The sequence below is a fragment of the Barbus barbus genome (genome assembly GCF_936440315.1).
Source record: "Barbus barbus genome assembly, chromosome: 39".
Lineage (NCBI taxonomy): Eukaryota > Metazoa > Chordata > Actinopteri > Cypriniformes > Cyprinidae > Barbus > Barbus barbus.
In genome coordinates, this window is record NC_136717.1 from 22619464 (window position 1) to 22645075 (window position 25612).

Sequence of the window (25612 nt, forward strand, 5' to 3'; positions counted from 1 at the left end):
GAATTTTTAAGATTGCGAATGCGAAAAAACGCATGCGAAAATTTCGGACTCAGTGTGCAGAGACCTTAGTCTAGTTTTAATCGATGAAAAGTCATTGCATTTTTGTCAACTTTTTAGTCATTACTTTTAGTCAAACTGCAGTTACCAACATTTATTTTGGTAGCTATTTTATATGTAGTGTTCTAACAAAAATAGTCATCAATTCTTCTCTCTTGACCAAAACAATTAAGCTTAGTTATGAGAAATTTGAATCAAGGATTGAATTTGGAAAAACTGGAATAAATTTTAATTGTTTGGTAGAGATATAAATTAAACAAATTTTTCAGATACAGTAGGTTTACTTAACAAGTATACATTTATTTAACATCTTTTGTTGGTTAACATTTATGACAGATAATTAGGAATGCTGTCCATTTAAGACGGAAGGTATGCATGTAATAGCCTACTGACATACATTCAGTTTTCACCCACCTGTTTAAGCTCACTTAAACCATAACGGACTGTATTTCCGTGAGATACTCTACATGAGAGACATGTGGACTGCTGTGTGTGTATTTGAGCACTGAGAACTGATCGCGCGCTGTATGAGAACTGAAGAAGCTTCTATCAGCGCGTTTCCGCCTGTCTCACCTTCACTGACTTTAAGTTAATCGACAATGAATTGTGACTCCCGGGAAAAACGGGACGTCTAATCACCCACTCCCTAACCCTTCGGGTGCTGAGGCCATTGTTTCAGATCGCTAGTTCGCGTTTTGGTAGCCTATCCGTCCACCGCGGCTGCCATACTGAGACTAGATATGCAAACGCACCTTATCCAATGACAGAGAAGCACATTTTGAAAGACAGTTAACTTAGCCTATATGATGTATTTTGAATGTCCCGTAGTCCTCAAATAACATTTTAGTCCCGTCTCGTCTTGTTAATATAAGACGCGCATAAATTTCGTCATAGTTTTTATCATCAGATATTAGTTTTAGCTCGTCAACATCTCGTCTTAGTCACAGAAAAAAGGTTCGTTGACGAATATTTTTCGTCGTAGTCTTCGTCAACGAAATTAACAATGCACCGATGTTAAAGGTTCCTCATTGAACCATAGATGCCATAAGCAAGTGTACCATAAGCAAGATTTTTGCATGTTTTCATAAACTAAAGGACAAATTCAAATATTTTTTTTTTGTGTGTGTGCTGCTAAGTAATATATTTTGACTTACCTTAAACCCAGAATACTCTTTTTTTAAATCAATAAGGAGTACATGCTATTTTTATTAGTAGACTAGGATATTAGTGAATGTGAGACCCCTACCTAAAGAACAAAATGTATGCTGACCTATTTCAGCTCTCTCAATTCATGTGGAAAAGGCTTGCACCACTATCCCATTCTTTTATTTATTGCTCTGTAAATAACTCCACTTTATGAAAAGCAGCAAATGTGACTCACGGATACCTCTAACCACAAGCCATTATTATTTCATGGCCTTTGAAAGAGGGGTCTGTAATGTGGCTCACACTTTAATGTCTGCGCTCGCTCTGATGTTGTGTGGTACACAGCGGCCCTTGTTGCACGTCGTATGCCATCCCTCACTTGAATTCACAAACACTTCCAAGTGCATAAAAAGCACGGAAGAATAGTGTCCTGAGAGGTGGCGCGCCGCTGAAACTGCTGGAGTAACTGCAGCAAACTGGGCGCAGGGGGCGTTTTGATTGGGCGAAACCTAAAAAAAATCCAAATTCTTCTCAGTGACCAGTGGAGGACCTGCTAAAAGACGGATTCTCGGGGGCCTGTTAGCTCGGTCTTTGTGGTAAAGTCGAATCCCTTCAGAGTAAAAGGCCACTGACGGAGCGGCCCATCAGTCAAGATAAAACTGTTATGCATGAAAATGAGCGCCGGGTCACACCAGGGACTTGGGTTCAATCACGGCCTGCCCAAGCACCTGCTCATGACTTTGACAAGTTTGCTTTTACTATTTTATGTGCCTTTTACAATTTTCTTGCAAATTCGTGGTCAATGCATTTCAATTTCAAAGGCAGAAATGAGGTTAAATCACATCTGTCTGCGCTGACCCTGAATAAAACGTGCCATTTCCTTGGGAAAAGGGTTCATTTGTTTGATCAGAGCAAAACCAGGATAAGAAATAAGATCCTTTAACACACACATGCATATTTGTCTAAAAGGTACAGTGCAATTTTTGTTTCAATATTAAAGGAACAGTTCACCCAAAAATTTAAATTAGCTGAAAATGTATTCACCCTTAGGCCATCCAAGATGTAGATGAGTTTGTTTCTTCTTTAGAACAGATTTGGGGAAATTTAGCATTACATCACTTGCTCACCAGTGGATCCTCTGCAGTGAATGGGTGCCGTCAGAATGAGAGTCCAAACAGCTGCTAAAAACATCACATTAATCCACAACATGACTCCAGTCCATCAATTACCGTCTTGTAATGTGAAAAGCTGCATGTTGGTAATACAAACAAATCCATCAAGATGTTTTTAAATTCAAACCATTGTTTCCAGAGTTCATAAAATTGCTTTCTCCAGTTAAAAAGTGATCTTGTCAGAATCAGGAGAAAAATATGCACAGATCAAGCCCCTTTTACAAGCTTAAACACTCTGAAACATTTCTAAACAAATATGTTGGTGGATTTTGATAAAGGAGATGGATTTAGTACTAAATAAAAAATAACATGCATTTTGTATGATCTCTCTTATTTTGTTAAAATTATTCACATTTTCACAGATTCTGCAAGGGGTTGCCAAACTTTCGCATGCAAAAGTATATAGTATTTATTAATGTTAGTTAATATTCAAAACTTAAACATTATTCAAATTTAAAGTTTTATCTGTTAACATTAGTTAATGCACTGTGAATTAACGAACATTTTAATTAACTAACATGGAGGAATTATTATTACAGATGTGGGACTCATATTTTTGCAAGAAGTGACACTTTAAAGTTAAAACCAGTGCTGCCAAGTCCACGGTTTTCCATGGGATTGGGCTACTTTAACACTGTTGCCGTGGGTTTAAGCGACCCCAATAACATGATATTTAGCCTCTAAAATGTGAATTTAAACAGTGGAGCCCTGGCAAAAAATGTGTATTTTACTGCCCAGAAAGCGAATTTTACCTGGGGACCCCCCTCAAAACGCAATTGGACTAGGGTTTAGTAGGAAATGGGTGGGTTTTGTTGTGAAAACCTGGTTAAACGACTTAATGATGGATTTGTTTCTTACAAACGTGCAGCTTTTCGCTTCACAAGACATTAATTGATGGACTGCAGTCATGTTATTGTAATGCTTTTATTAGTTGTTTGGACTCTCATTTTGACGGCACCCATTCACTGCAGAGAGTCCACTGGTGAGCAAGTGATGTAATACTAAATATCTCAAAATCTGTGACTATGAAGAATCAAACTCATGCAGGCCTACATCTTGGATGGCCTGAGGGTGAGTAGCCTAAATTTTCAGCAAATTTTCTCTTTTGGGTGAACTATTCCTTTAAGATTCCTTTCTACCTACACTAACTTAAAACGTACAGACCATTGAAAGTATGACATCTGTAGGTTTAAATGTCGATCTTTATGTTTTAAGGGTCTGAAATTTTGCCTCCACCAACAGCGTGAGTTTGGGGCAGGGCTATTGGTTGGTTTCATTATTATTATTATAAATTCTTATTGGTTACAAAGTGTAGAAAGTCACTAACAAAGGATCTCAGTGAGTCGGCTATATGTGTGCTATGCAGATGCCCAGATGCTATGCATTATTTCTGGGAAATAAACTGCTCCCTCAAGCCATGCTTTCAGCGTTCAAGTAAACACGCTGCAGCTCAACAGGAGGCCAAAACATAGCAAATACGCATGAAGATGTGCCGTTTCCCCCACAGAGGGCCCGACTGAATCCCAAATAGCCTTTTCAAGTAAGTTGCGCCGGCCAACGCTCTCCTCAGATCAAAGCCGAGGACGGAGAACAAGGGCAGCGTCCATTACGAGCTCCTCTGGCTGCATGGGCGGCTCCTCTCCCCTCGTCTAAACAACACTCGAGGTGCCGAGAGCCGGAACAAAGCCGTGTAAGTTGGCTATTAAAGTTTTATTGTTTTTCCCCTCCTCTCTTTTCCGAGCTGTTTTTGAGTTCCTGCGACGAATTCCTCCACGTTGCATAAAAGCATAATGCAGCCCCATTTCCACAGGATAAAACAGTCTTTGTAGGATAAAAGATATATGTGTACAAAAAAGTAAGAACTCCCTGATGTTGGAGGTAGACAGTTGCTTTTCAAATCCTAGTTTTGGTCCTTTATTTTATTCAGCAGTGAAAAGCCATGAATACAGAAAATAATGACGGCCGTTACAGTTCTCAATCGTGACCTCTACTCTCGCAGAAATCCGTAACATATGGACACAGTACACGGTAATGAAAAGTATCAAAAAGGAGTCTCGATTCGAAGGAAACGAAACCAAAGAAAAGTCAAAAACAACCAAAAGGTATTCACCAATTACATAAACATGTTTTTTTTTGCTACAGTCCCAATTTACTGTATACATAGGGGATCATATTCCCGGAGAATGATAGTTATTAGAAAGGATACATGACTCAACTGCCAGACGTAATGCTTCAGAACGTATGCACAGAGGTACAAGCAATAAATACACACATTAGGAAAAGCCTTACAGCTACGCAACGCAGATGCAGGAAAAGCAGGTTTGCTATTCTTAGCAAGCAATGAGAGAACAGTAAAAATTCATGAAATTCAGGAGAAAAAAACACTGATCATTTTAGCTTAGAAAAAAAATGTCTGGTAAATTCATGGGTCCACCAACATTTTTTTTTTGTATCTTTTTACATAATATGCACAATTATCAAAATACAGACAAAATCATCCCAGAAAAAAACCCAGACAATCCTAAAATCTATTGGAGGAGATTGCCGATCTGGAGGTTCTTCTGGTATTATGTGCAAGCAACTATTTTAGACATTTTTTAAAATGTTTTTACAAAACCCATGCAAACTCTACAGGTAATATGCATTCTGTGGCTGAGAGTTTCTTTTGTCGATCATCATCATCTCCTCCCAGAAACAGTATAGCTGAGGTATGCACACTTTATGCACTTAGTCCATCAACATCATTATCATCCTGACGTTTTATTATAGCCTACGTGTTTATTAATTCTTATTTCCAGTCCACCAAATGAATTTAGACATGCATTTTTTTAATAACACAATATCCCCTTACAAGTATTTTTACATATTCATTCTACAAATGTTCTGAGGACAAACTAGTTCAATGCAAACCTTCCACATCTGCCTTTGGGAATGTAAACTGGCGCTTTTGGTGACGTCCTGCGTGAATCGGGCGGAAAAATGTGTCGGTGGCGTTCTAACGATTCGTGCAATCTGCCATTTTTTCGCGTTGTGAAGAGGTAGAAGCCTTTTTTGGATAAGTGGGAGAACCCTTTTTTATCTTCTTATTCAAAGACGCTGCGTCCTTATATTTGGTGCCATAAAATTATTATGAATGTCATCAAGTCAATTTGCTGACTCCAGCAAAGGATAAGGGATACGCTTTGTTCCTGGATCCAGCTTCGCTGTCTTATTAGTGTATGTATGAGTGAGTGTGTGTGTGTGTGTGTGTTGGTGTGCTAAATCTAGTAGCCAACCGTTCGGTTTGGCACAAAACGGGAACAACTGCACAGTATGTTTCACACACAGAGAGACAAACTTTGACATTATCGGTTACAACACAAAGCAGTTATCCGTTTCAAATGGGTTTTCTGCATTAGAGAACAATCAAAGAAAGAAAGAGAGAGAGAGAGAAGAAAAGGAAACAGGCTTTGCGTTATTTTCATCTCCATCCGCTGTATAAGAAGAGGCAGAAGTCTGTATAACTTTGGTTTGACTGAAAACAGAAGCAAACTTTAAAGCAACAACCGCTTTTCCTCGATGACATCAGCAACTTTCAAATCGAAGCGTTTCACCTCAAATAACCGGTTGCTACTTATACACCATACATGGTCTAACCACAAACCTTCCCATGATCCAACACGAGCTGTGTCTATATAGCCATGAATTATACAATGAGTCTGAATCAATGGAGCAAAGCAAACGTCAGCTGGAAAAGGATTCGTCCTCTTCCTGTCATGGCTGTTGTTTGCTTTTACAATATAACCAAGCCACATCATTTCATATCGACTTGAAATCATGACTTTTTTGGCTTCACTAGATATCTTAAAGTTTGGTTACTATATTTTCGGTTTCGGCTCTGAAGAAACTGACGGATATAAGACATGACAATGTTGGACAGTCACAATGAACAGTACATTTCACTAGTAAAAACGACGACAAGATGGTTTACGCAAATCAATAATAATAATAATTTAAAGCAAAGAAGGAATACAAAAGTAACGTTTTCTGCACTTCCACAAATGGTTGTTTTGGTCATGATCCATTTATAGCTGCTCTCTCGCTCTACTCTGACCACGGTCGCTGAATCGAGGTCTTCCCGTTTTATTTGGGGTGGACCGACATCGCGAGGCCAGAGAGAGCGCTCCGTCTGTCAATCAAATTACATCAAAATCATTTTCTCTTTGTACAGGGCTAAAGGAGACAATCCCAGAGGTTATTCGAAGGTAGTTAGTGGAAAAAAAATCTTATTTGTACTAGTTAAAGTCACAGAAGACTGACCAAAGAGGCTGGCGGCTTCTGTCTAAGCTATTGGCCGTTGATAGTGTTGGCTTTGGTTTCTAGCTGTTGCCTGTGACTCTTTGCAGGTAGACAAAGCTTTAGAACAAGGAGGTAAAGAGACTAGAAGAATATGCAGAAACGCATCTTTTTCTTTCGTGTTTTTCCTCACAGCAGTTGCGACTGAATCACATTTCACGTTTTCAGCAGAAACGGAGCTAGTGAGACTCGAGACCTATTTTGTGTACTTTTTTTTTTTTTTGGACGGCTGCAACAGTCTTGATACCTTGGTTGTGTTACTGATGTGATTTTAAGAAATGCCATTTACAGTTGGTGGTGCCGCAAACATGACTTGAAATGAACATAAGCTACATGGCAGGAAGAACGAAACGACAATGATGGAGGGGGGTGGGAGCAAAAACAAAATAACAACAACGAAAAACAGCTTTTTTTCCTTTTTAAAATTTTGTCGACATACAGGCAGTGACACTAATTTTGATACTAATGTGCAAAAAATAACAGAGCAACAACTTGAATTGAACCAGCAATTGCATCTAACACCGACGACTACTGTGGCTTGGATATTCACAAACTTAAAACTTATTTTTTTGGCAGTATATGTGGCCGTTGGCTTTCTACAAAACGGACTCGTTCCCATTTCACTTCTGTCTTTTTTCGGTCCGTGAGCCTCGTGTTCGTTGTGTGAGGTGGCCGAGCTGATTCGAATGAAATCTTGTCCTTTTGTTCTTCCTTTTATGTTTGTTTTTAAACAGCAGACGTCTCATGTCTGTCCATCTGTGGTCCCTAAAGATCTGCGCTATAGATTTTCTTCGGGCCAGTCTCCAGATGCATGCTAAATAAATACTCCCGCCTGCTGCGTCCAGTCTTTTTGCGTTCGCGGTGGTTGTGGATTAGTTGAGGGGCGGGGCCTGAAAGGGGCCAGAAAGAACCCCGGCAGAGGGGTGGGGCAAAATAGTCATTCCAGATCCTCCGATAGGTTGCCCTCCTCAAGCTCCCGGTCATCATCCAGCTCAGGACTGTGATTGGCTGTGGTCACCAATGACATCGGACAGTCCTCGTCGTCCATGTTTAGTGGCTCCTCCTTGACGTGAATTGGAAGCCTGTGTAAGCGAAAAAATTAATACAAATTTAGAGGAAGGTCTGGTCAAACACGTAAAAGATTACACTAAACCTGCATTTATTTGAGTCAAAAACACAGTAAAATAATATGATATTATTACAACAAAATAACTGTTCCTATTTTTAAATATTTAAAAGTGTAATTTATTCCTGTGATCAAAGCTGAATTTGTCACATGATCCTTCAGAAATCATTCTAATATGCTGATTTGGTGCTCAAGACACATTACTTATTATCAATGCTGAAAACAGTTGTGTTGATTAATATTTTTTTGGAAACAGTGATACTTTTTTTTAGGATTCTTTAATGAATAGAGTTCAAAAGAACAGCATTTACTGAAATACATTTTTGTGCAACATTCTAAAAGTCTTACTGTCTTTTCTAAATAAAAGTATTAATTTCTTTCAAATTCTTATTGCCCCTAAACTTCTTAATAATTCTAATAATAAAAATAAATGAAAAATCTAGAATATTCATGACCTTATATGACCATTAAATAGGTTAATTTTGCGATAATGACTTAACTGCACTTTATGGACATTAAATAAGTTCAAATTATATTGTTAAATGAGAAGAAAAAGACATGAAACTAGTACAGCTATACAGAAATGTGGTTGCCAGTATTCAGTTTCCCCAGAATTACACAAAAAATATTTGATATGAAAACTGCGGCTACTGACCAAGCAGAATCAAGTATCACAGGAAGCTGTCAAACTAAGTACCTATAGGCTTTGTAGTCTATAGGAAAAGCAAATTTAAGATCACAAAACTGTTATGAAATAAAAAAAGTGTAAAAAACGTAACTCCATGCATTAAAAAGATTAGACACACGCATTCAACACAGCACCCTTAACTCAAGATGTCCATGTTTTCAAAGTTGCAAAATAGCGTTAACAGCAATTAAAGCCCGATTAATGAAGTGCATGTGGAAACGTGAATCTGTTGACAGTAAAATATGCTCGCCGCTGAGAAGTTTACTGATGGCACCTGCTATTTAAAAGGGAAAAAAAGAGTAGCTGCAGCCCCATTATAAATAATGGAGAATTTCTCATCCTCTCACCCCTGGAGCAAAGAGGGGGGGTTTGTTGGGTGGGCGGGGGGTTGGAGCTTTTTTTTTTTTATCTTGTTAATAGAAAGTGCAGGCCTTCGTTAATATGCAGGGGCTGTGGTGGCACTTCTCAAGTGAGGAGACAACCTGCAGCTAGACTCCACCATTAATCAACTTCAGACTGCCAGTTGCCTCGGACACCATGATCCATGTTTTTAACTCCAAATGGATGAATATCTTTACCGACTGTCAATAAATGTAGGGAGGAGGGTAAAAAAATGGTGAAAAAACATGGAGCGGTTTGGCGAGGAGCGGTAAGATGCTGAAATGAGGGCGGAAGTAGGGTTACTAACAAGAATAATAACTCTGTCATACACAAACAAGGCTTAACATGATCTCGGGCCCTTGGCAGGGAGAGAGGTTTGTGCTACCATGATAAATCTGACAAAACCTAATTATTTCTGACACGTCGGATGCATCAGGAAATCCCGCTGGACTGGAGAGAGAGAGAGAGAGAGAGAGAGGAATCCTTATCAACTAGTCTCTGTATTAGGCCGTCTCTGGCTGCTCTCTCCTGGGTCGCGCTCATCAATGGCACGGGGAACTTTGAATATGAAAAGAATTTTAAAAGGTACAGATTACTTTAATATTTATAGCAAAATAGATTAATATTCAGATGTGGAAGCGCGGGGATGTTTCTGTCTCCTGTACTCGGCTACGTGTGCTGGAGAGAAAGGGGGCGACTACGCCGGACCGCCACAATGATATATTTCACACCCTAAAGAAATACCTGTGAATGCGAATTAAAAAGTTCTCCTTTCTTTATTAAAGCAATTAATTCAAGCACAATGGCATCTGGTCGTCAGACAACGTAATCTTGAGTAAAGATACGCTCTCCTTGGCATGTCCATCGGCCATTACTAGTTATTTTTTCTTTTTACTAATTTGACAGTTTCATATAATTTTCATAGGTTTATGGAATTTCCATTCGTTCTTATAATTTAACAGGCATTTTAGCCATAAAAACATTGGTATAATGTTTGTAATCATCTATTTTGTCATTGTAACAAAATGGTGCTATAGAAGACATTTTTTGACTATCACTGCTCATTAATAAAGTTATTTCTTGTAGTTTTACACCATTGTTTCAATTTTATACAATTGTGTGTCATTTTTGCAACTTTATCATTTGCATAAATTCATTCTCTGCCATTTTGACCATGATAATGATGCTAAAATGTTCATAGACATCTATTTTGCCATCAAAAATAGTGTAACTTTCCACCAGCCGCATTTATATACAAACTGATATTCACTTAAGGATATTGTGTAGCAACAAATAATCAAGTTTTAGTCTGCAAACAACAATTTTGGGTGAGAATATTCACTTGCGATTGCATAAGTTTTTGTCATTTTAATTTGTCTTAATTTTCTGCCTTTTTCTACTTTGCCAGAATTTTATGCAGTTTTCCAAACTGTAATTTTTGCATTTTGGTTTATGTAAATTGTTCATTCTCATCATTTCTCTGCAATCTTAGCCATAACAATGATGCTACAATCTATTTAGGTATCAAAAAGTAGTACATAGAATGTTCACCTGTGATTAAAAAATATTTTTGTCATTGTAATTCACCATGTTTTTTATTAGGTCTTATCATTTTACTGACACTAGAGCCATAAAATTGAAGCTATAATGTTAGTAAACATCCATTTTATCATAATAATGTTTGATAGGGCTATAAAAGACAACCTAACGTTCCGCAGGCCACATTTATCATACAATAACAAACAGATATACTTAAAGATATTACGGCGAGACAAATGATCCCGGTCGGTCCGACGTTCCACTGGCCATTAAGCTCGACACAGGCCTTTACTCCTAATGTGAAGAAGCATGGCTTACAGCTTTCATTTGCATTAATTATAAATCAGCGGCATGCTTGTGAGGTCGGAAGAGGAAGGAGAGAGGAAGAGAGAAATGATTAGTCCTTGCTGTCCCTTCTCCACTGTATTAAGATGTCAGGATGAGTCATTTTGTGTTTAATGAGAGGCTGGCATGAGAAAATCTGGAGCCGGTGTCTGTGCCAGTCTGTGTGTGTGTCTGTAGACACTGGCACAGCGCCTGAGCAAAGACGCTTCCCATGCCCAAAATGATCAAAGACAATTATGACTGCAAACACTACCAATTTCAAGCATGTTTGTGCAAGTGTAGGGGTTTAATAGTGTTTAAAAAGTTTTATTACACGGTTCTCTGGAATGCTTGATTCTGATTGGTCAGTTACAGCACAGTGATAAAATATTTCTATTTATTCTACATATATTCTGAATACTTACTGCTACTTTACTTTAATATTGAGTTGTTGTTGTTTTTTTGCAATAATGACTGCACATCATTCCTTAAAAAATTAAGGGAAATGAGCGATATTTAACCAATTTTACTTTCATAAATTGACATATTTCAGAGTAAGCAATGGATAAACAATGAGAACATTTTAATTTTACTTCATTTTATCCCTTGATAATTCACTTTATAAAAAGTGCATTTAAAAAAATAACAATTAAGTTTTATTTCATATTGAAAAACTGTCAGATTATCTTTGTATTTTGCTTGCATGAAAGAAAAAGATTAGATTTTTTTCCTCTAAACACGATACAGAAAACAGGAACATGTCAAAAATCATACATGGGCTCATACACACACATCTAGTCTGACTGATGCCATTAATGCAACATGTTCAGAGAAAGGTTAGTCTAATTGTTCTGTTTCTCAGGAGACAAAATGCGAATGTGTTGTCCTCTTTAGCCTCTTCATTATTAAATGCAGCCCCGAAAAAGCCACTCGCAAAACATATTTCTTCCATTTTGAGCATGTAGAGGTCATGTAACAGGGACTTCACCTTTATTGAGCATTTATGTCTTCACGCTTCAGCCAGAAAGAAAGAAAATATGACAGACGGACAGGCAGAAAGAGAGAGAGAAAGAAAAAAAAACACCAGACTTAACTGTCCGCTATTAAAAGTTAAATAACCTGAGGGAGTGAATACACAGGAATTCTGTCTGGATCTCAGATTTGGCCCACTTCACACTACTGTCCCACTTCTGAATCAAACACACACCTATTAACACAAATTTCCAGAGCGTGCAGTGTGTTTTTTAGCTAATAGGGTCTTTGGGTTAGCATTAGCAACTCTGTGCATGAAAATGCATGAAATCTGTGCGTGTGCAGGTCTGACGGCGTGCGACACACTTCCCGCTGCCCTTAACGCTAATGCTACTATCTTTGGCTCGGTAAACACAGTCATCCAGCATGAGTGACATCACTGATTAGGGCGAGCACATGTTCTATATCACCATTCCTCCGACCGGCACCACATTAATCTTTCATCAACCCGTGCTCTCTCTCTCTGGCTCCTTCTTTCTCTCTGTGAGCCATTAAAAAAGATGGAAAGGCAAAGATTTTGAAGTAATTAATGATATAGTTAGCTGCTAAATATTAATAGGAATGGTCTTGCATAAAATATAACATCTAAACCTCTGCGATGCGGACAGTGGAGTAATTACAAGGGAATCTATAATTATGGCAGCCTTCACTTCTTACCTATTTATAGGTAAGAGCTGTAATCCAAGAACCAAATGTACACATAAGTACACACCTAAATGTAAATGTACACACGTACCCTCAGGCCTGGTTATTTTTTGTAATTTAAATGTAATTTAGGAATTTTGCGAATATTTATTCCACTGCTGGTTCAAAGCAAAAAATTCTGAAAGAATAAATAAATATATTTTTTTTTAATAATTAATAAACAATTATTTTATTACTGAAAAAGTACAATATTCATTTTTTTTCGCACAAAAGTCACTTTTTGCTATAATTTCCACACATCTTCCCTTAACATTTTATATTTTATTAAATAAATAACGTCAACATTATTTTATTATTGCTAAACTATAATGACTGCACAGGACCCTTCAAAATTGAAGGTAAATGAGAGTTTGCAAGCCATTTTATTTCCATGAAATTACATATTTTAGAATGAAACTGGATAAACAATGAGTAAGTTTAGTCAATTGAGTGAATTTAGTGTTAAAAGTTAATTTAGAAATTAGTGAATTTAATTGAAACAATTTAGGAACCTTGTGAATACTCATACCACTGCAGAATCAGTGCTAAAAATCTGAAAGAACTTAAATAATTGTGTATATTTTTTATAAATAATAATTATTTTTATTTTATTTATATAATAAGTAGTTATTTTAGGATCTTAAATACAAAATAAAAGCAAAATTGACCACATACACCATATGCTGGTGAAAAAAAAAAGTAGTAAAAAAAGAAAGAAAATTATATAAAAAAAAAAAAAAAAAAAAAAAAAAAAAATAATATATATATATATATATATAAAAAATATTAATTTTGATAGTATTAGAAATATTAGCTAATACAATAGCCCATTTTTCATGATCTGATCAAATCCTGTTAGATGAAATCAGGCCCTGCTGAATATTTTGTAAATAGTTCACATTAATGTGAATAAACATAAACGTTATAAACATTAATGTGGCGTTTTTTGCCTAAATGCAGGTGTATATGTGTGTGTGAACTCACAGTTGGGTCTGTGGGGAGTATCCGGGACTGCTGTGTCCATCAGTGTCCAGGTGATCTAGTGTGCCGTTGAGATCTTCATGCGTGGTGCCCTGTAATAGGCCGGTCGGGCTGCAGCTCATCAGTCCTGGAGGACTCGCCCCCATCATACCTGACGCACTATTCATCAAGCCTGGATTACCCAGCAGCGGCAAAGAGGTCTCCGCCAATGCAGCCTATGAGAGAAAGAGAGAGGGAATAGTTATACTCAAGCATTTTCAAGCCTTTTCAGCAGTCGGCATGTCACAGCGCACGACTTCCAGCTCGTTCCAGATTATCTCCTCTTTTTTATCGAGTTACTTCCGAATTATTGCTGAAGAATCAGTATGATAAAAACAGATGAGAACTGCCACAAAGTGGCAGGAAAAAAAACAACGGGAAAGTTTCGAAGTTGAAAAAAACAATCTCTTCACCTTACAAGACAGGCCTCAAATGAATAGCGAATAAAGAAAGCCCGAGCATCCACATGATAATGAAACCATCCAAAACTTTACCTCAAAACAGTCAAAGAAGAAAAAAAAAAAAAAGACTCCTGACATTTTTGCCTCCTGCACATTAAAGTTATATACAGTAATTAAATTTTAAAGTTTTTGCCACGAGCACCTCGCTGGCCGACTCTGCGAAGCCAAATCATTTATGACAGTTTGGATAAATATTAATGATTATGCCCTCGCATTTGCACAGGCTGCTATCAATCTGAGGCCAGGCTGGCAGAGAAGGTACCTGCCTCTACCACACGGTGTCCTTCTAGACTCTCACTGACTGTGCCAACCTACACACACACACACACACACACACACACACACACACACACACACACACACACACACACATTACCTGTAAGCTGGCGTTGAGAGCTGCCCCATAACCCAGACTGCATGGCAGGTTCTTGACCAGCGTTGGGCTCCTGACCACAACAACACAAATTTTGAATTATATTTCTATTAATCTGTAATAGCATCTGAAAAAAACATTTATAGTGTGTTTGTGTGTGCGTGTGTACCCTGTTATCTTCTGAGATCTGCGTTTCTGATATTCCATTTCATCCACGGTCCACACGGCGCCCTTCACGTTCTCCACCCGGACGAAACACTTGTGCAGGCTGAGGTTGTGTCGCACTGCGTTCTGTTAAACATACAAATATACAACAAATTCTTAATGAGTGCATTTACTTTTGTATATAATGTATTAGTGCGCATGATTTATCATTGCATGATATTCTAAAAAAAGAAGAAAAAAAAAAGATTATTAATTAAAGATTTCTGCTGGTGTCTAATCTAGGCCACCAAGGTGGGGAAAAAATATTAACCAATAACATCACAGTCTATCATCTACTGCTGAACACTATTGTTGTTGTAACATGTTATGGCAGATTAAAACTAAATTGTGGCAGTTATTTAAAGATTAAAGGCCATAATAAGTAGAATATATAGATGTTTCGAGTTTAGAAATTGCAAAAAAAAAAAATCAAGCAATAATGTTAAATAATAAAAACATATTTATTCAATTTATCAAAATGACCCATAAACACTCTCTCATAATCAAGAAGCATGAATAAAAAATAAAGAAATATGGTGAGTCTTGTACGTCGCCATAAAAGAATCTAATTAAAACATGTAGCAAAGAAGCCAAATAATAACCTTTGCTCATATTACATTTTTTTCCATGTTTTATTTGAGGGGAGGGTGTTTTTTTGCTCTAAGAAAAGGGAGAGATAGGAAAAAAAAAAAAGAAACCCTCATAAGCAGATCTCGCATCTGACCTGAAAATCCCAGGATTTGATTGATCTTAATGCCCATGGCTCTGAATATGATAATTTTAATATTAATGAGCAAATGAGCAGTTTTATTATGCATGCTATATAGTTATAACTAATAAGCTGGCGGGGCTGAGAGCTCGATCCCCAAGCTGAGCTGATGAGACCAAGCACAGATATTAAATCACCTTTCATTCCTTTTTAAAAATTCTCTCTGTTAATCAAATGACAATCCCATCACCAGCCGGCCGTGCCTGGGCCCTCACAAAAGAGCAGGGAGGCTCCGAATGGAAATTCCTGCCCCGCTATTGTAGAAGGAGGGACCCGAATATGCCGAAAGCCCCTGCTTTACCTCTTTGTTCCAGTCAGGACCAGATTAAAATATGGAGTTGATAAGGACAGAAGCGAACAGAGCTGGAAACAGGGATGCATATGCGGCTACAAGGCCATAAAATGCCTAAAAACGCTCATCCGTGCATCTCCAAACACACGCTCCGGCAGTAAATGAGTCGTGGCCCAGCATGCATCTGTACGGGGAGCTATTGCACACCCTTGTGGAGCTGTAATCATACACCAGCATCATTAGCAAGCCAAATCCAAATTAATTCACTTTGCTAAATCTAGTGCTGGGAAATGCTTCGCATGCTGATGAGAGCCAGAGAAATCTTTGAGAGGACCTGCGTCAGAGTTAAAATAGAAAGGGAAAAACGGCCATGTATCTTATCGACACGCACTGCGCTCTTCTGTCTAAAAATAGAGGATGGTTTTTATTGTATCCTCCTTTTCTTTTCATCTCGGTCTGACAATGTATTTGTTGGGACAGAGATACAAATGAGGCCTTTTGTACTGGGAAATAAAGTGTGCTTCTTGGATGACAAGGGCATTAGCGCTTTAGAACCAAGCGGGTCTTAACCCCTCTCTCCATTTGTCTTGTTCTCTCTTGCTTTTTGTCTCGCCGCATGAGTTATAGTGTGTATGAAGCCATGGCCGACATCAACAACAACAACAAGAAAAGGGATGTAGCGGAGTGCGTCTACATGGCATACAGCCATCTTTCAAACTAATTAACCAATAATATGCAGGGTGGGGAGGGAGCAAAAATGAAAAGGAGACACTGAGAAAGCAGTAATACGCCACGTCTAACAAAAGGTGCTGATGATTGAGTGGCTGGTTAGTAATTAGCGCGTCAGAGCACACACCTCCCCGTCAAGAGTCGGCTATTAATTGCACCAAATTAGAAAACGATATCAGAGGCTGAATTATTCTTTCACTTGTCACAGAGAGAGTGAGCAAGAGCAAGATAAAGAGAGAATTCGTCCTTTTCAGGAGGCAGGTTAAAAAGAAGCATGATTGCCGTTAATCGGCCCACGTCCCTCGCAGGCCTCCGTAGCACATTACCTTCCAGGTGGCGGCGTTGCGTCTGAAGTAGGCGAAGGTGCGCGTGAACCAGCTGTAGATTTCGTTGAGTGTTAGCTGCATGTCACCTGACTCCAAGATAGCCTGCAATGAGATGCCATTAAGTGGTGCGTTAGAAACTAGAGTGCGTCGAGGCGCTCTCACCCAGATTTAATTCAAGCAGCAATTAATTACAATCTAATCAGGCTAAAGCTAATTTATTTCCCACTCACCTGCCTGATGAGGGTTGCATAAGTAAACGGCGGCCTGACGTCGGCGTTCTTGTAAAACTCGTAGTTTGGGGCGATCTCTGCGGAGAAAAATAAATAAAGCAAGCAGCAGATAAATAAAAAAATAAAAAAATAAACCCAAGTGTCACCACCTGGGATAATTGCTAAACGTGTGTCCACCAGGAATTCATTCAGGATTTTATCAAATTAAAACGAGAGGCGAGTTGGGGGTGGGGGGGTTGGACACTTCAAATCAGCATTTTACATGTCCAACTAAATACATTTTTAATTAATCTCTCTCTGGAGAAATCGTAAACATTAACACGCTCGTGAAATTAGAGCCCGCGTCGATATTTTGTATGTGTTTGAATAATTCATGCCTTCCCTGCTGCTCCAACACTTGCGGAAGACCAGTAAATATAAACATCAAACAAGATGTTTTTGCATGCATCGCCTTTTTGAATATTGCATCATTTTATATTTGCCTGTAATTAAAATGCATTGAATATTGATGATTTGATTTTAGCCTCATTTGCATAAAGAGTGAAAAAAAAAAAAACATCTACGAACCTGAAGACAAGGGCATAGAGTATTTGTCAGTGTGGCGTCTGCGCATGGCGCCCATGCTGGGCACGTTGGCGGGACTGAGGACGTTGGGCACCTGGGGCATCTGGGAAAGGGGCGTGACTGGAGCGGTGGGCGTGGTGGGCGTCTGAGGTAAGTTGGGGGGCGAGATAGACGGGAGGTTCTTTGACATGGTGACGCTGGAGACGAGATTCAGCTGTAGGAGAGAGAGAGAGGGATTTAAACGAGTGCTGGTTCATTCCTACAGCTGTGTTTCCCTTAATAAGCAAAGGAGGAAGCAGCCAATCTGCACTAATTACAGGATGAAATTGTATCATAAGAATTCTAATTAGAGCACGCTGTTAAAGATTATCTAATGATCAGGCTGTGAGTTATCCCGGCCCATCTCCATCCCATAAGAGCTCCCTGGATGCAAAACACAAATGCGGTGAGAAGAACATCACCTGGCTTCCTGCCATAACCTGGTGCCTTGCTAGTGATCCATCTCGCTCTCTTCCGGTCTTACTACCCAAACACAAGAGTCAGGTTTTTTATCAATATGCACATATCCTCTGCTGTTTTTGTGTCCCAACTTCACCCGAGTGGAAAATTCCACCCTGACCTTTAGTCTTGCCGTTAACTCCTTCAAATGGTAATGACATCATTACATATTCAAACCAAATTGCCTTAATTGTGAATTGGCAAGCGGAATTCCGGTGCTGTCGGAATTGAAAATAACTGCCGGTTGGACATCAACAATCGTTTGCAGCACGTGTTGATAAATACAATAAAATGTCAAGCCGGCTACTCTCAGGCAGCTGCTCTATAGACAATTACAGTTCCACTTAACGATAATGAGATAATGCCAACACAGAGAGTGGCACGCGCTATACCACTTCGCAAGAAATCAATGACTCCTCTAGGGGAATGTTGTATCCTGGCTAACGACTGGAACTAAGACCTTGAAAGGAAATTAATGACAGAGATGCATTGTCTACCAGAGGGATGTCTTAGCAAAAGGGTAAACGGTTGTGCTGTTGACATTACATTACATGCTAAGTAAATACTTGTGTCTTAAAGTCAATAAGAAATCAAAATTAACCCACATTACTCCTGGTCTTATTATGAACAATTAATTGCTGCACATTATCAAAAATAAAATAATAAAATAAAATAAAAGCTGACATTTTCTACAACAAATATGGTTTCATATCTAAATTTTTTTTTTGTCACTGTTAAAAAGCCCCGCCACTCTGAAACTAGCTTTGTTATATGAGAGACAAATAAAGTGTTTGTGCTAAATTTATTGCCATTTGTGTTACCATCTTTGTCCTTGCTTGCAAAAATGCAGTTTGATGTGTATAATACATTGTATAATTCGTCAGGGGGCGGGTCACGGCACCAGATTTGAGGATTGTCTCTCTTAATATCTTTCCCATTGCGGCCAAACCACCACATCAGCCAGTAATTACACACTACTCCTCTAAAAAGGTTTTGATACACTGTCAAACATTGCAAAAAAGCACTTCATAATAAATCCTATCAGTAGTGAGTGAGCGGGGAAACAGATAGAGAGTGTGCTGCATGTATATTTAAAATGTTAAGACAAGATTTTCCTCCCCTCTCCTCACCTGGTTATGGCAACAAGCGTAACATGTTTGCAGGCATACAATCTGGTGTTTGCAAAATGGAATTTATTAAAGCTTAACTGAGCAGGAGTGAATGAGACACAGGGATCAGCCCTTTACTACCGCTGCTCATCTGAATATATATTCAAGGTTGGCTGAGAGGAAAGGAAGGCGTTGGGAAAAAAGAGCCCCTCATTATTCAGGACTAGCAGCCTTGGTAACTTTGATTTTCAGCCATCCATGGCATGGCCAAAAGGTAACATTTAATGAAGTGCCATTCAGAGTTTAAATGGGGTCGTATAACAGTGTACCAGCACCTTGTGTTGGGCTACTGATAGCTTTTGAGGGTTTGCTGGTGCTCATTTTGTCGTGCTAATAAATTTGCACTATTAATATTTATCAAATGTGTGGGATGGTTCTCTGTCGGCCCTGTGTGTGCAAGGGTGTGAAAGTACCGCCATATTATCTGTAACATTGTTTTTTTGTGGGGAGGATACACGTTCTCTTTTGTACCTGCGAAACAGATAACGTTAAAGCATTTGCGTGAGCCCGACACTTGCACTAAGACAAAAAGGAACGAGCCGAAAAAAAAAAAAAAAATTTGCAGACCCTCGCTGATTATTTAAGAACTCGGCATTAATTGCTCATCATCAAATGCAATTAGCAGTCCTTTCATGTGCAGTTTATGTAATGTAATACTTCATTAATATTATTCATTCATATGCGGTGGTGGATTATAGGCTGAACGTTTTTTTATTAGAGTCGATTTCACCGTGCTGCTGGAGTTCTGAGGATAAAAACCCTGAATAATAAATCGACAGAGGTGAGCAGTCGATTCCTGATGGATTTACAGGATAATTATTCTGTCTTGTGATTATCTTCTTTATACAGTGGGAGGTGATGAGAAAAAATTATGCTGGTGAAATTAGCTACTTGCTAAGCGGTGGCAACATGCTAACAATGTTTTCCCCCGCAAAATATTGAATAGCTAATAAATAATTCCTATAAATAATATTTATCACAGCCTACTCTCTTTTGTAAACACTTTAATTTCCAGCACAACACAACGTGTCTTTTGTATTTTGCTTTTGGTTAAGAACGTCTTTGGGTGAAATCTGATGTTTTTTGTCTACAGGCAGATCCAGACAGATGGGCCGTTTTCATATATTGCTCCATTTTTCTCCAAATACACAGCTATATCTCTGAATGTTTACAGATTACGGGTTATTTCTTCACAGATAATCTTCTCGCAGTTTCCATCTATCATTTCAAACTGTTTGTTTTCTGAAAGAAATGTCTTCCCCCTACTTTAAGTGTGCCTGCGGTCGCGGCGCTAAACAGCTTTTACCGGCCAACAGGTTGTTTGCTGTGCTAAAGCCATCAGGGTGTAATGGCTCTGCATTTTTGGCTGAGATCGGGTGTATGATTTAATGCTCTCTCAGTCCTGATAGGGTCCCAAGAAAGCAGGCATTACAAATCCCATTCTCCTCTCATCCTCCAGCCGTGTTTAGAGAGCTCATTTACCATCCGACTCCTGTTTACTGTACGCGTACCAATATGCACTCACCGGTTTTGGTGATGGTTTGGGCTCTGAGGGCCTCATGTGCAAGTGTGCCATCATCGCCTGAAGACGCTCACGTTCTTTAGAAAGCTGTTAGCAGAAAGAGGGTGGGAGAGAGAGAAAAAAGAAAACAGACCAGTTTTAGAAATGAGTGATTTTCCCCAGACTACCACAGTAATACATCTTGTTATCAAGCTTGTCTGCTTGTAATAAATCCTGCATACGGCCAGACCGGCTTCCTTAAGCTCGCCTCAAAGACACAGATATAAAGCAGTGGTTCTCAACCGGCTGGTCGTGACCCAAAAAACAGCCAGAGGTCTTTTCCAGTGGGGTCATGGACAGCTGCAAAACAACAATGCTAAATGCAAATAAAAAATGCACTTAACCATACACTTGAGTATAGTTAGGATAGAACAATAAACAGGCTTATCAACTTTTAAAAAGGAGAGGAAAACATGTATCATTTGAAACATTTGTCGCTGCCCATGTTTATGAATCAGAGGGTCGACCATCATCACGCTTCCGATGTGAATGCTGTTATTCACAGGTATTAGATTAGATTAGATTAGATTCAACTTTATTGTCATTTATGCAGAGTACAAGTACAGAGCTAATGAAATGCAGTTAGCATCTAACCAGAAGTGCAAGAATATAGTGTTTTATATACATATAAGTGCAGAGTAAATGAAGATATGATTTACAGAATGTACAGTGGAATTGCTATATACAGTATTGTACAGTATTGAGCAGAGTATATACAGAATATAAATAGGAATGCAATGTAGGGATTGTATGTACATTATGAACAGAGCAATGTAGGATTATATACATTATGAACAGCAGAAACGTGAGAACAGTGGTAATAAATAAATACAGCTGGATGAGTGTGCAAAATATTGATAGGACAATGTATTCTATGCAAAATAGCAGTAGTGCAATATTTTATAGAAATATTTTACTGTGCTTTGTGTAGTAACAACTTTATACAGTTTATAGTGTGATAACTTGTACAGTCTGTGCAAAATAAGAGTAGTGCAAATGCATGTGTGTAAAGTACTGTGACCAGTGCAGTAATAAGCAGGTGCAGGTTAGATTGGTGGTGTGGCGTTCAGAAGTGTCACAGCCTCGGGGAAGAAGCTCTTCCTGAGCCTACTAGTGCGAGAGCGTAGGCACCTGTAACGCCTGCCGGATGGAAGGAGGGTGAAAAGTCCATGGTTAGGGTGAGAGGCATCCTTGATGATGTTTCTTGCCCTGCCCAGACAGCGCTTATAATAAATGTTCTCAATGGAAGTTAACTGGGTGCCGGTGATCCGTTGAGCAGTTTTCACCACCCGCTGGAGTGCTTTGCGGTCAGATGCGGAGCAATTGCTGTACCATACTGAGATGCAGTTCGTGAGTATGCTCTCAATGGTACAGCGGTAGAATTCCACAAGGATCCTGGGATTCAGGTGAACTTTCTTAAGGCTCCTTAAGAAGTAAAGGCGCTGCTGTGCCTTTTTGACCAGAGTAGAGGTGTTATGGGACCAGGTGAGGTCATCAGAGATGTGGATGCCAAGGAACTTGAAACTCGACACACGCTCCACTTCAGCTCCGTTGATGTAGATGGGTGTGTGTGCATGACTCCTAGTCCGCCTGAAGTCCACAATGATCTCCTTTGTCTTCTGGGTGTTTAGCTGTAGATTGTTGGTGGCACACCACACAGCCAGGTGCTGCACCTCATCCCTGTAGGCTGATTCATCGTCATCCTTGATCAGACCTACCACCGTGGTGTCATCTGCAAATTTAATTATGGTGTTGGAGCCATAAACAGGAACACAGTCATGGGTGAAGAGGGAGTACAGGAGAGGGCTCAGTACGCAGCCCTGTGGCACGCCGGTGTTCAGGGTGATGATGGAGGAGGAGAGGTTATCTAACTTGACGGAATGAGGTCTGTTAGTCAGAAAATCTAGAATCCAATTGCAGATGGGTGTGCTGATTCCAAGCTGGCTGAGCTTGGAGATCAGCTTGGAGGGGATTACTGTATTAAATGCAGAACTGAAGTCTATGAACAGCATTCTCACATGTGTGTTTTGACTGTCCAGGTGGGTGAGGGCAGAGTGAAGCGCTGTTGAGATGGCGTCCTCTGTTGACCTATTGTGGCGATAGGCAAATTGGAATGGGTCCAGTGTAGCAGGGAGACAGGATTTTAAGTGGGATGCAACCAGTTTCTCAAAACACTTGGCAATGATGGGGGTGAGTGCAACAGGACGGAAGTCGTTAGGGACCGAGGCAGTGGAATGTTTCGGTACTGGTACGATGGTGGAGGTTTTGAAGATAGTGGGGACAGTTGTTTGGGCCAGGGACAGATTGAAAATGTCCGTGAAGACCTCAGCTAGCTGCTCCGCACAGGCTTTAAGCACACGACCAGGTATTCCGTCAGGGCCAGCTGCCTTCCGTGCATTCACCTTGCACAGAGTGGAGTAAACATCTGATGTGGAGAGAGTGAGAGGCAGTTCACTGGGTTGATGCTCAGCTTTGAGTGAGATCTCCTTATTATTTTGATCAAAACGAGCATAAAAGTGATTGAGCTCGTCTGGGAGGGAGGCAGAGCTGGAGGGGGGCACAGAGTTAGGTGGTTTGTAATCTGTGATAGATTGTATGCCTTGCCACATACGTCGGGGGTCTGAAGAATTGAAGTGTTCTTCAATCTTCTGTTTGTGTGTGAGTTTGGCCTGGCGGATACCCTTCCTCAGGTTGGCTCTGGCTGAGCTGTAAGCCTCCTGGTCTCCAGACCTGAAGGCTGCATCTCTTGCTTTGAGCAGGAGGCGAACCTCTCTGTTCATCCAGGGCTTCTGATTGGGGAAAATTTTTATTTTTTTGTGTGTGGTCACTCTGCTCACACAGCTGTTGATGTGCTCCATGACAGAGTTGGTATAAATGTCAATGTTAATCTGAGAGTTTGTGGTGGCCTGGACAGCAAACTCACTCCAGTCTGTGTGCTGGAATTTATGTTGAAGAGTGGAGTCAGCACCTTCCAGCCAGATTTTAACAGTCCTTGTTGTAGGTTTCACACGTTTGATGACTGGGGTATACTTGGGGAGCAGGAACAAAGAGAGGTGATCAGACTGACCCAGGTGGGGGAGGGGTGTGACTTTGTAGGCATCACTCACATTAGTGTAAACGTGGTCCAATGTTTTATGTCCCCTTGTAGTGCAGCAGACATTTTGATGAAATTTAGGGAGAACAGATCTAAAAGTGCAGTGATTGAAGTCCCCAGCAACGATAAAGGCTCCATCCGGGTGCAGGGTTTGTAATTTGCTAATAGCAGCACAAAGTTCTTTCATAGCCACGTTAGCATTAGCGTCCGGAGGTACATAAACTGCAGCAGCAACAATGCAAGTGAACTCACGTGGTAGATAGAAAGGCCTGCACTTGATAATCAGGAACTCCAGCTCAGCAGAGCAGTAGGTATCAACAATGACAGAGTCTTTGCACCATGATTTATTTACATAAATGCATACTCCGCCACCCTTGTTTTTACCAGAGGTTGCTGCTACTCTGTCAGCCCTGAAGAGAGAGCGTCCATCCAAATGCACCACGCTGTTTGGAACATCGTTGCAGAGCCATGTTTCAGTGAAGAACATAACATTACAGTCCATAAGCCATTTCTGTGTGAGGGTCCAGATCTTTAGTTCGTCCATCTTGTTCAACAGAGACCGTACATTGGCAAGGAAGATGCTGGGCAGAGCTGGTCGATGTGGGTTTAGCCTTAGCTTAGCACGCAGCCCTCCACGCTTTCCCCGTCTTTGTTTACGGTCTCGACGCCGACGCCGAGCACTTCCGGTCGGTACGAGTGATCCGCTTGTCCGCGGTGATCTCAGTAGCTCCGGCGGGAGTTCGCTGAAGTCGAAAGGATGATCTAAAACTATGTTGGAACACTGTTTGTTGATGTCCAAAAGTGACTGTTTACTATAGCTGTAGTTCGCATAACTGAATCGCGCGAACACGAGTGAAATAACCAGGTAAATTAACACTATTTTCCTAAATCTGGTAAGACGCTGAGCCTCGCGATGTGTTCGCGCCGCCATCTTGGATCTTAGAGGGTGGTGACCTCTTATGGGTGGTGACAAAACAAGCGCTGCTCACACCAACAACTCCACTAACACCTGTTTCACATCATAAGTGTCTTAAACATTCAAATCTGCATTCATGCTGCTGCTGATCCAGAAAGAGCAACACCAACAGTCTTTTCAACCACACATTATTTCTGTCTTACAGACAATTAAATAACAGAAGTAGGACTACTGGGATAAAAGTTTATAGCTTGGGTATAAACACTTTGTCTACAGTAGCGATCAAAAAGAAAGCATCTTAACACTTGTATTGTAAAGCTTATCTTCCGCCAGGAGGTGGCAACAACCCGTTAAAAAATTTATTTGACATTGAATCATTCATTCAGTAGATTCCAATAGTGAAACAAGTCTTTATGAACTGAGACACTGACTCCATTGAATTTCAATTTTTTTTTTATTTTGTTCAAATAAATATATGTTTATTACTGCATATAATTCCATTAAAAAATAAGTTTAATTTCATAAAGTATAAGTTGATTTCAAAATGCACCTATATTTTTTGCATTTTGTATTTCAGTTGAATAAAAGACTATTTTTCCCCAATATATTTAATCATTGAGGATTTAAAAACTCTAAAAATCTCTTCTTGTTCTCGTGAACCCAGTCGCGTGTCTCGTCTCGTGGGATAAGTGTCTCGTCACACCCCTAATAAATAGTATTAATAAATGTTCCCTGATAGATCCTTATTATAATGCATTAGGCATCATGAACTATAACAATTATCTGTATTTCTTTACAGCATGTATTAATTTAGGTGAATATTAATTCTTAAAGTTTAAAATATATTGAAAATGCTGTAAAATTCAGGTATATAACCATACTATAAAAAGTAATTCCCTTTTATGTGTGATTTTTAGGACAT

General features: G+C 39.6%; 1 protein-coding gene across 1 annotated transcript in view; it reads right to left on the reverse strand.

Moving 5' to 3' along the window:
- Positions 1 to 4283: 4283 nt before the first annotated feature.
- Positions 4284 to 25612, reverse strand: part of LOC306858250 (forkhead box protein P2-like) — a 62310-nt gene continuing 40981 nt past the window's right edge. Inside the window, exons 9-16 of the mRNA XM_079398686.1 lie at positions 20645 to 20728; positions 17456 to 17666; positions 16889 to 16965; positions 16659 to 16760; positions 14508 to 14629; positions 14342 to 14411; positions 13469 to 13680; positions 4284 to 7792 (exon numbers count right to left, since the gene is read on the reverse strand). Of these exons, the coding sequence (XP_079254812.1) occupies positions 7648 to 7792; positions 13469 to 13680; positions 14342 to 14411; positions 14508 to 14629; positions 16659 to 16760; positions 16889 to 16965; positions 17456 to 17666; positions 20645 to 20728 (1023 nt within the window). The 3' untranslated portion in view covers positions 4284 to 7647. The remainder of the gene's footprint in view (positions 7793 to 13468; positions 13681 to 14341; positions 14412 to 14507; positions 14630 to 16658; positions 16761 to 16888; positions 16966 to 17455; positions 17667 to 20644; positions 20729 to 25612) is intronic.